Genomic DNA, 12,392 nt, shown 5'->3' with positions numbered 1-12,392 from the left:
CAGTATAAAAAAACCTAACAAGGATCTTTATTGTTGATTAACAAAAGACATGTTGGGTACACAGGGTCCTGACTTTCCTCCAGAATTATTTTTGTCAAATCTTCGTTGGGTCTCAGCTGATGTTTCTTGAGTCTGGGGGTGGTGAGTAGCCTCAAACGCTGGACACAGGGCAGTGGGTGAAAGTAGGATGATTGTAGAATCAGTGGTGGAAATAGGATGATTATAGAAACCATTGGTGGAAATATGATTGTAGAATCAATTGTGAAAATTGGATGATTATAGAATTAGTGGTGAAAATAAGATAATTGTAGGATCAGTTGTGAAAATAGGATGATTATAGAAACCATTGGTGAAAATAGATAGATTATAGAATCAATGGTTGAAAATATGGTGATTATAGAAACCATTGGTGAAAATAGAAAGATTATAGATTCAATGGTGAAACTAGGATGCTTATAGGACCAGTCAGCTGTCAATCCACGCGTGAACACTTCTCGTTCTATCGAGACACACTCAACCAATGGCTACAACTATATAAAAAATGAGGGTATCTTTCGTTTGAGCACACAACACACACAGACTCAAATTCAGGGGACGCTACATGGTAAGGGACGTAATAAGTGAAATAATTGGATGAAAATAGATAGATTATAGAATCAATGGTTAAAATAGATAGATTTATAGATGTCGGGTTCTTCTGTCTAATATAATAATACAGGATAACAAAACGTATAGAACAGTACAACAAACTCGACAGAACTAAAGCTAATACTAAATGAAAATAAAGAGTTAAATACAAGAGATAATAAAAAAAATATGATACAACAATACTTAACTACACAGCACATAACCCGTTCTCTCGCTGTCCACACACCCTAACACACACATACAAACACACAGACACACACACAGACACACACACAAACAGACACAGACACACACACAAACAGACACAGACACACAAACGAACACAAGCACACACACATTCAGGATCGCTACTTGTAAGAGACGTAACAATGAAAATAGAACGATTATAGAAATCAATATAAGCGGATTGTAAAAGCTTAAGTTTTGTTTTTGAAATTAAATGGTATAGCATTATGAGCGAAACAAACAAAAACAACAAAAAAAATCAAACACTGACTTCCAAGAACGTCCCTGGCGTCACCAGCAAGCCCTGGACCATAAAGGTGGGGATAACTACCCCACTTACCTGTACTAGTGTCCCTGGCGTCACCAGCAAGCCCTGGACCATGAAGACGGGTATCACGACCACACTGACCAGCGCCAATGTCCAGCCAATCCCGATAGCCCAGGACGGGAAGACGTAGGTGACGAACTTCCGCTTATAATCAACCTCGGAGTAGCTGACACAGCCCAGTGTGAAGATGGCCTGATAGATGCAAGACACAAACTGGCAGGGCTCAAAAGGTAAACAATAAAAACTACAATACAAAACAACAACAACAAAACAACAAAAAAAAATAGCAGACTGCAAGACAAGTCTGAAGGTTTTAGTACTGCTCGTACTAGCGAAATTCTTTTTTGTGTATAAAAAAAATCAATATTAGAGTTAAGGTTAGGCTCAAAACTATTATAAATTTTTGATTTTTTTAAACACCGAAAAGAATTTCGCTCGTATGAGCAAAACATAAATTTTCAGTACTTCCGTTTTGCCGCTATTGGCTAGACCCCAACAAATTGCAAGGTAAAAAGTAGTAGACTGCAATACACAAATTAGCACCCTACAAAAACAAGTAGCAGACTACAATACACAAACTAGCACTCAACAAAAAAAAAACAAGTAGCAGATTACAATACATAAACTAGCGCTGCACAAAAACGTAGCAGACTACCATACACAAATTAGTACCCTACAAAATCAAGTTAGCACTCCACAAAAAACAAGTAGCAGACTACAATACATAAACCAGCACCCTAGAAAAAACGTAGTAGACTACAAAACATAAACGAGCAAAAACGAGCATTTTGGAAACAACAAAAGAAGCAGGGAACACAACAAAAACCAGCTGGCACCAAAACTTTAATGTCAAAGTACAATCCAAAATATCTCGAATTGCAAATGCATATTTACTGCGGCCCCTGTGATGAGTGCTTTCACGTTGCAATAATAAAAAAATGGTATTTCGCAGAAAAAAATTGACATGAATTTGGGTACATTATCTTTTGATCTTCCTCTTGACCACACATTTCCTGAGAAAGGTCCAACAGTCTGTATAAAATGCATCACTTACAACATTATAATTTTACGGTGGTCAATCATCGGTTGATTCAAACACATTTGAAGTTTTGTTAAGTAGTGTCGTAAAGAAATAAAATCCTACCAGTGTGTAGAAGGGACTGAGAAACGCCCAGAAGACCCGGATGTACCACCTGAACAGTTTTGTTCCCAACTTGTGCTGGAACCCAAACATGATGATTAGGTTGTCACAGAATCGATCAACACCTGGGTAGATGACATTCATTTACTGTAAGTCTCTTCAACTTTGATGGTTAGATATAATAAGTTAAAGTCTCTTTAAAATAGTTGGTTACAAGTAGACACCCAACCAAATCCACCTACAATAGACATAGGCGACAACTAGACAACCACATCAACCTACCATAGACATAGACGACAACTAGACAACCACATCAACCTACCATAGACAATCGACAACTAGACAACCACATCAACCTATCATAGACACAGGCGAAATCTAGACAACCACATCCACCTACCATAGACATAAGCGACAACTAGACAACCACATCAACCTACCATAGACATAGACGACAACTAGACAACCACATCAACCTATCATAGACACAGGCGAAATCTAGACAACCACATCCACCTACCATAGACATAGGCGACAACCACATCCACCTACCATAGACATAGACGACAACCACATCCACCTACCATAGACATAAGCGACAACTAGACACTCAACCACCTTCCATAGACATATGCGACAACTAGACAACCACATCCACCTACCATAGACATAGACGACAACTAGACAACCACATCCACCTACCATAGACATAGGCGACAACTAGACACTCAACCACAGCCACCACCATCACAATCCTGCTTGCTGAGTAGTAATCAAAAAGTTGGAACACGTACATACCGCCCTGAAACAATTCAAACACATATTATAATTATAACGCTAGCCATTTGATTCTTTTCGTAAGAAAAAACATCACTATTAAAAAGACGAGTACTGACCTCAGTGACCATCGACAGACCGATGATGTAGCAGACGACGCAGACTACAAGGGTGAATTTTTCCTTGCGGTAGCCTCGTCTTAAGACGTCTGGAAACAGGTCAACACAGGCGGTAATGAAACCCTCGACTCCAACAAACTGAAACACGTTTGTTTAGGCTCAAGTTTTATTCTTTGATTTTAGAACTTCAGATATCAGACTATCAACCAGATGACAAGATAACAATTAAACACATACTGTAGCCATTGAGTTTCCATGGATAGGCTTTAAAAGCTGACTCTAATGGTTCCAAATGGTTGTTTCCAGAAAGCATATTTTTCAACCAAAATTAAATATTTTATAACTTTTGAGAAATAAGTACAAAATGACTTTTGGCTTTATTAAGGCTAGAAATATTCAAACAAATAAATACTAGTAATATACTAGTAATTTTGCTATCACTTAAGTTTTTAATTTGGATTAGTAGAGTCAGGGTGTTGTGATGATAGGGGATGTATTTAAAAAACAACAACTTATTATTTTATATGAATAAACTACTAGGCAATATCACAATGACTGCTATTGTGTATGTTATCATGGAAAACAAGTGTTGTGATTTTCATTATTTTACTTTCCCGGGTAATTTCGGTTGACTTCAAGGAGTGTTTTTTTTTTAAATATGTGAATTGATAAAATAATTCTAAAATTATTTATAACGGCTTCTATTCAATACAAGATATGAAAAATGAGCGTAATCGATATGGTTCCCAAACGGCTTTACTTGCGACATCAGCCTGATTTTCGTTCTGGATTTGATTCCATAACCTTTGCCCGCCCAAGGACAATCTGCAAGGCAGCAGTTGCTTAATTTAGGATGGGTTACTGGCCTCAGATAAAGAGCATCAGATGCCCGGGGTCCAAACTCGGGCTTATGGAGTTAGCAATCATCCACACTTCCTCTCGACCACGCCGTCTCCCGCAAACAAACCGAAATCCAACGAAACTACCAACCTCAGGGGCCACAAAGGAATGATGATGATGACCAACCTCACTATCTAAACCTGGCAGCATGACCTAATGACCTACCAACCTGGCTACCCAAGCCTAAAAAAGGGCCTAATGACCTACCCACCTGACTATCCAAGCCTAGCAGTATGAGCTAATGATCTACCAACGTGACAATGACCTAATAACCTACCCACTTGACAATGACCTACCCACCTGACTATCCAAGCCTAGCAGTGTGATCTTATGATCTACCTACCTCTCTATGACCTAATGACCTACCCACCTGACTATCCATGCCTAGCAGTATGACCAAATGACCTACCAACCTGCCTATGACCTAATGACCTACCCACCTGACTACCTGACTATCCAAGCCTAACAGTATGAGCTAATGACCTACCAACCTGACAATGACCCAATGACCTATTAATCTGACAATGATCTACCCACCTGACTATCCAAGCCTAACAGTATGAGCGAATGATCTACCCACCTGACTATCCAAGCCTAACAGTATGAGCTAATGACCTACCAACCTGACAATGACCCAATGACCTATTAATCTGACAATGATCTACCCACCTGACTATCCAAGCCTAACAGTATGAGCGAATGATCTACCCACCTGACTATCTATGACCTACGACCTACAAACCTGCCTATGACCTAATGACCTACCCACCTGACTATCCAAGCCTAACAGTATGAGCTAATGACCTACCCACCTGACTATCCAGGCCTAGCAGTATGATCAAATGACCTACCAACCTGTCTATGACCTAATGACCTACCCACCTGACTATCCAAGCCTAGCAGTATGAGCATGATGAAGAAACAAGCCGACCAAAACGGCGCTAAAGGCATCTGGGAAACAGCTTCAGGGTAGGCAATGAAGGCCAGGCCTGGACCTGGGGAAACAGTTATCGTTCTTGATTTTTCATTAGCCAAGTATTTGCTTGTAAATAAATCCTCCACCCACTAAATACCCAGCACTGATTTAAACTTCCTACCAGGGCTGTTAGTTGATCCCCCTCCCCACTTTTTAGAGTCTGCCCAGCTCTGATGGGTACCTGTTTCGAGCCGGGAAATGTAAAGGTAAGTGGGTATATCATTGACTAAACAATACCATTACATACAGGGTTCAAGGAAACAGCTAAACTCTACTGCATCTACTCTATGGACCGTGAACCATGAAATTCTTACTTCCCATTTTTTGTGTCATTGAAATATTGCGTGATTGTTTTATTTTCTTATAAATCTTACCAGTATTTCTGATAGCATGGGGTTGGTGTGTATGTGTGTATGTGTGTATGTGTGTATGTGTATATTATATGTTGTGTGTGTATGTGTATTTGTGTGTATGAATGTATGTGTAGCGTATGTGTGTTGTGTTGTTGTGCTTATGTGTATATTTTGTAAGAGATAAAATAAACAGTATGACTTAATAAAACTCAAGTATTGACGCACACATTTTTTATTTCGCGATATATTAAATTATGAAAATTACGTTTATTAAATGATGATAATGAACTGACCCGACTCGGCAACGTCCTCTACTGAAACATTTTGTTTGAAGGCCATGAAGCCTAGGATGGAGAAGATGACGAAGCCGGCGAGGAGACTTGTGAATGTGTTGACGACGCCGAAGATGAGGCTGTCTCTAGACATTCGAGGGGAGAGAACTATCAGTAAAAGCAAGTCTAAGTAGTTGTGATATAAATAGAATTTTGTGAAGGAAATTTGTTTAGTAACAAATCAAATGTTATTGAAGAGGACAAAGAGTAAGGGGGGGGGGGAGAAGGTACGAGAAGGTTCGAGAGAAACAGTTACTAGCATGTTGAATGTTACAACTTTAAAAAATATCCAACAGTTGTAAGTTAAGAGAATAATTTGTTTACAAAATATAATTTTCGACTATATTAACGTATGCATTTTGATCGCACTGTTAGGAGCCTTCTCAACTAATGAAAACTCAGTTGTCCAGTGTAGCAGTTAGAGTTAAATAACCACCACCAGCATTGTAGAAAAAACTTTTTAGAGTCTTTCAGTTCTGTCATGACTGAGACTGTAATCAAATGTTACAAAGCATGAATTGTTCCGTATACATCACGTATGTGTATGTATGATGGACATGCGTGTAGCCTATGTACAATGAATGACCCACAATGGTTGGTTACCTAAGGCAGTTGTGATGGAACCTGTTGTAGCTCCCCAGTGCCGTCAGGGCACCCAGAGACAGGGAGTAGGAGAAAAATACCTGGGTGCCAGCATCCACCCATACCTACAGAATAGGCATTAAAGAAATAAACCGAATTAGATGGGAACAGATTTGGACTTTTCAGATAATCCCTTTACAACCTTAACAAGGCGTAGTGATGTAGTGTTACCTACATTAAGTGCGATGACTCTCCTGTCCTTGTCGATATATATATATATATATATATATATATATATATATATATATATATATATATATATATATATATATATATATATATATATAATATAGCATATATATTTACATATACAAAAGGAAAAAATGAGGATACATACCCATGTTTCGTCCATATAAATAGCGATAAGTATGTAGTATATATATATATATATATATATATATATATATATATATATATATATATATATATATATATATATATATATATATATATATATATATATATATACTCATTCTTATTTTTTTGACTTGTCTATATCTTAAACTGATCCTCGACACGTTTAGTAAAGAGTCTAGTGTTCAATATAAAGCTACCTGAGCATCGGCAAGGCGCTCCCATTTGGGGTCGAGGTAATACAACAGCCCCTGGGTGGACCCTTCCAGCGTGACGCCCCTGACAAGCAAGATGAACATGAAGACGTAAGGGCTACTGGCAGTGAAGTACATGACCTGGGGGACGTTAATCAATCAATTCGATCAACACGTGTAAACACATTACCCGATGTTAAACTGCTGTCAAATTCCAAACAAAGGTAACAATGAATGATAGTTAGACCGGAAGTTTTTGTTTGAATTATCAAACATAGGTAAACAATTCAGTTTTACAAATCCTTGTCGGGTGGCTGGGATTCTTGTTTGTAGGGAGGGGGGTGTTAATGAAAGATATGTGATGAGGGAGGTAAATGAAATATGGCATGATGTTGTGCGTGAGGCATGGGTGGGAGTGGAGGGGGAAAGGGGCAAGAAACTGTGGAAAGTCGTAAGAGAAAATTAAAAAAAAAATATTTGCTCCTGGTTTTGAATTAAGGCTTACTGACCTTCCCAGACGACTTAATCCCCTTACAGATGCAGACGTAGACGATGACCCAGGCCAGCAGCAGACACAGGGCGTTGTCCCACTTGATGGTACCTGGTTCTCCTACCCCAGAGGACAGGCCCAGCACTTTACGTCTGGTGGGGGTATAAAAGTAATCTTAAGACAGGCCAAGTACTTTACGTCTGGTGGGGGTATAAAAGTAATCTTAAGACAGGCCCAGTACTTTACGTCTGGTGGGGGTATAAAAGTAATCTTAAGACAGTCCCAGCACTTTACGTCTGGTGGGGGTATAAAAGTAATCTTAAGACAGGCCAAGTACTTTACGTCTGGTGGGGGTATAAAAGTAATCTTAAGACAGGCCCAGTACTTTACGTCTGGTGGGGGTATAAAAGTAGTCTTAAGACAGGCCCAGCACTTTACGTCTGGTGGGGGTATAAAAGTAATCTTAAGACAGGCCCAGTACTTTACGTCTGGTGGGGGTATAAAAGTAGTCTTAGGACAGGCCAAGTAGTTTACGTCTGGTGGGGGTATAAGACAAGACACTAATCTTAAGACAGGCCCAGTACTTTACGTCTGGTGGGGGTATAAAAGTTATCTTAAGACAGGCCAAGTACTTTACGTCTGGTGGGGGTATAAAAGTAATCTTAAGACAGGCCCAGTACTTTACGTCTGGTGGGGGTATAAAAGTAGTCTTAGGACAGGCCAAGTAGTTTACGTCTGGTGGGGGTATAAGACAAGACACTAATCTTAAGACAGGCCCAGTACTTTACGTCTGGTGGGGGTATAAAAGTTATCTTAAGACAGGCCAAGTACTTTACGTCTGGTGGGGGTATAAAAGTAATCTTAAGACAGGCCCAGTACTTTACGTCTGGTGGGGGTATAAAAGTAATCTTAAGACAGACCCAGTACTTTACGTCTGGTGGGGGTATAAAAGTAATCTTAAGACAGGCCCAGTACTTTACGTCTGGTGGAGGTATAAAAGTAATCTTAAGACAGGCCCAGTACTTTACGTCTGGTGGGGGTATAAAAGTAATCTTAAGACAGGCCCAGTACTTTACGTCTGGTGGGGGTATAATAGTAATCTTAAGACAGGCCCAGTACTTTACGTCTGGGGTGTAATACAGACACTGTGATCTCACACTTATACGTGCTTACAGTTTAAACACAGCACTTACACTTATAAACGCTGACAGTTTATAAATTTACCTTTTACATGTTTAACATAATTAGAGTCTAGTTTAAAAATCGGAAAATTCTATTACAAAATCACATAGATTTTCATTAATTGCTAATTAACTCTGAAGCTAATTGGTTTCTGACCCATTTGTAATTAGTTCCCTTGTTAGAATCTGTTCATACTATAATCGCATATAAATAGTTAGGCCTACATCGTATGCACCCAAGGAACGAAAAAGTGGAATAATAACAGGAACGGATCAACTACAATTGGCTAACATGCAACGATATTATCTGAGGGGTCTCGACTATAAAGAGTTCCATTTCGTTTCTCTAAATAACTACACATTTGAAGCATTAACATCCCGAGTAAATAATAAAATACTGGACGACAAAAGTCTGAGTCTGATCCAGATGTCGACATTGGTATAAGAGAAGTAGTTGGTTTTATGAGTGTCCGATTTGAAGAGAACTAGTTTATGAATAAGTAAAAAAACTGGGACTTTGGCAAGTTTTTAACTGTTGTTTCCGTCAAAACTGTTTATTCCGCAGTTCTATTTCTTGCAAAAGGAATATTTTAAAAATAAATAATCCCAGAGAACTTTGGTTTTTCTATATCAAAGCCGTTATTTTTAGCTACGAATATCTGAATGAAATGTAAACCAGATAAAGGCCCTATCAGACATGACACAATGTAAGCAGCTAATAACGTTAAAACACAACTCACTCCCAGAATTCTGTAACAGGATCTGACGTCATCGCTCTGGGAATAATCCGGAACACCCCAACAGTTCCGTTGTCCCGTAGTTGCGTGACGTCAGAGATCCCGCCCACGCCGAGACTGTCCGAGGCGTTGAAGGAAGTTTCCAGAACGCCGCCCAGCGACACGTTCGGGAGGTTCTCATTGCCGCTGGACACGTTGCTGAAGGTCAAGGTCGGGGCATCGAACGTGGAGCAGTTGGGCGTGTTCCAGGCGTTGTGGCAGTGGGACCAGGGGAGGGTGGGGGTGAAGGAGGCGAAGATGTAGTAGAAGGCCCAGGAGTTGACGATGTTGTACTCACAACTCAAGAGGAACACGATGACGGCAGAGGCGTGGCCAATACCTGGACATATTAGGTTTGAAAAAAACTCGGGGATAATGTCCCTGTATAGCAATGTAGTAGCTGTAGTAATTTTAAAAATATGATTAATAGGCCTACTGTATGCGTTTATGGTTGGTAATGGAGACAATCATTTAAAGCAATACTATAGATATATTTTTAGTTTGTCGTTTAAATCATACTAATTTCTCCATCAATATGGAGTCGCAATCTACCACGGCCGATGCTATAAATACATTTTAAAATTAGTGTCAGTGTTTCCCTAAAGCATTTATATGTATTCTGTAGGCTAGGAGTGACCACCACGAACCTTTAAAGAGAGGCGCTATCTTCCACGGGCCGATGCCGCCCTCGCTCATAAACTGTCCGAGTGCAACTTCCAGGAAAAACATTGGGATACCTCCAAGAAAGACGGCGATGAAGTATGGAACCAAGAAGGCACCTGCAAGACATTGTACATCTAGACTATACCACAAAGTGTATGCAAGTGTCTCAAAAAAAAGAAAGACATTGTACATCTAGACTATACCATAAAGTGTATGCAAGTGTCTCAAAGAAAGACATTGTACATCTAGACTATACAATAACGTGTATGCAAGTGTCTCAAAGAAAGACATTGTACATCTAGACTATACCACAAAGTGTATGCAAGTGTCTTAAAAAAAAGAAAGACATTGTACATCTAGACTATACCATAAAGTGTATGCAAGTGTCTCAAAGAAATACATTGCACATCTAGACTATACCATAATGTGTACGCGTGTCTCATACATCAGGATATTTGCATCAATTTATATTAAGACTATAAGAAATGTCCCATCAAATGTATGCACGCGTCTAACATATAAGAACGTATGAAGAGTTTTTTTTTTAATTTAAAGAAATGCATTTGCATAGACGAAAACTGTTGACGTTAAATGTTATTCTTCTTCTTCGTTCTTAATTTTTAGTGTTGGAAGGGATCGAGCCTTATCTGCCAGATGGTTCGAACTCGAGACTTTTGACGTTGAATGTGAACCTACAGTTTCAGTCAGCTTCGCGATGCCCTGTCAAGTTCAACCACGCAGGCGATCTAAACTTACTTGCGATTTGTGCAACCCGGACATCAACTTTTCCTTAATGAAACTAACTGCTATATAAATAGTCTATAGACTTCCCTCACCTCCACCATTTTGTAACAAACGTACTGCTATAAATAGTCTATAGAATTCCCACACCTCCATATTTTGTAACAAACGTACTGCTATAAATAGTCTCTAGAATTACCTTACCTCCACATTTTGTAACAAACGAACTGCTATAAATAGTCTAAAGAATTCCCTCACCTCCACCATTTCGGTAACACAGGAACGGGAATCTCCACACGTTGCCAAGACCAACAGAAAACCCGATGCACGCGACGAGAAAGTCCAGTTTCTTGGCCCATACCTCGCGTGTCCGGAGCTTTGGTCGGCGTCGTCCACCGCTGGACACCTCCACCTCATGACCGTTGTCCGTGTGAAGCAAATCTTTATGCATGTCCAGCTTTGTTGCTAAGTAAAAAGCTAAGCGTCCAGTAACATAATTTGTTAGATAACAATACCATTCACCTATTTATACCTCAGTAGAGAGTTACACCGATTGTGGTAACTTTCACGATAGTGGCTTATTGTCTGAGGTTCTAAACTTTTTTTTTACGGTGGCGTATTTTCATTACACCGGCTTCTGTAGACCGGCTGCTGGTGACCGGTTCTTGTAGAACCGCTCCTTTAGACCGGAATCTGTAGACCGGCGTTTTAGACCAGCTCCTTTAGACCGGAATCTGTAGGCCGGCGTTTTAGACCAGCTCCTTTAGACCGGAATCTGTAGACCGGCGTTTTAGACCAGCTCCTTTAGACCGGAATCTGTAGGCCGGCGTTTTAGACCAGCTCCTTTAGACCGGAATCTGTAGGCCGGCGTTTTAGACCAGCTCCTTTAGACCGGAATCTGTAGTCCGGCTTCTGTAGACCGGCTTCTGTAGACCGGCTGCTAATGACCGGCTCCTTTTATTTTGACCGGCTTCTGTTCACCGAATCTAATCGACGTAGAGAAAAAGTAAAGTAACCTTTTGAAATTTATGGACCGTGGGGCAGGTGAAGTAGAGTTACCTGTTTTAGTGATCTCAGCATAGGAAGCCACCTCTATTTTTCCTAACGAGAGTCAGGTACCCTTCAGAGCTGGCTACACTCACAGACGTTGTACGGAATCGAGCCCGAGATCCGAACACGAGACTTTCGGGTTAGCAGTCGAACTGTCTACCATTCGACCACACAGTTTCTAATCAACGGACACACACCTTGAGAATCCCTGACCCAGGCCAACTTTATTTGGTTCAATTAGTTCTGCTTGCATCATCATATTTACAAATTAAAGCTTTGCAATTAACTTTTTATTGCACTAAAGTTGAGAAAATAATCTTTCAATGTCGTAAGCTAGTCCAGTTAAATTTTTGGTCTCGACATGTTTTGAATATATTTCTTTGAGTGATCAACACTTGTTTTAATGATGTTCTTATTTTGATGATCTAAACACTTCCTCCTCACTGTCAAAAAAAGCCCTACCCCCCATCCCCAATATGACGTTTCACTCACACCCCTCCCC

The 12,392-nt window shown here is 39.9% G+C and overlaps 1 protein-coding gene across 1 annotated transcript; it reads right to left on the bottom strand.

Annotated features, from left to right (window-relative positions):
* Positions 1-14: 14 nt before the first annotated feature.
* LOC131938554 (sodium- and chloride-dependent taurine transporter-like) lies at positions 15-11,291 on the bottom strand. The gene is made up of 13 exons (XM_059296630.1): positions 11,099-11,291; positions 10,084-10,215; positions 9,401-9,776; positions 7,499-7,631; positions 6,996-7,130; positions 6,403-6,506; positions 5,761-5,885; positions 5,021-5,133; positions 3,239-3,376; positions 3,045-3,144; positions 2,346-2,467; positions 1,145-1,393; positions 15-158 (listed from the first exon to the last, which is right to left on the bottom strand). The coding sequence occupies exons 1-13, from the start codon at positions 11,289-11,291 to the stop codon at positions 15-17; spliced, it is 2,064 nt and encodes a 687-aa protein (XP_059152613.1).
* Positions 11,292-12,392: the final 1,101 nt, after the last annotated feature.

Source organism: Physella acuta, unplaced genomic scaffold (assembly GCF_028476545.2).
Source record: "Physella acuta isolate Inbredline_101_S28 unplaced genomic scaffold, ASM2847654v3 ptg000247l, whole genome shotgun sequence".
NCBI lineage: Eukaryota > Metazoa > Mollusca > Gastropoda > Physidae > Physella > Physella acuta.
Note: the sequence above shows the minus strand (reverse complement) of the source record. Positions and strands in the feature narration are given on the sequence as shown.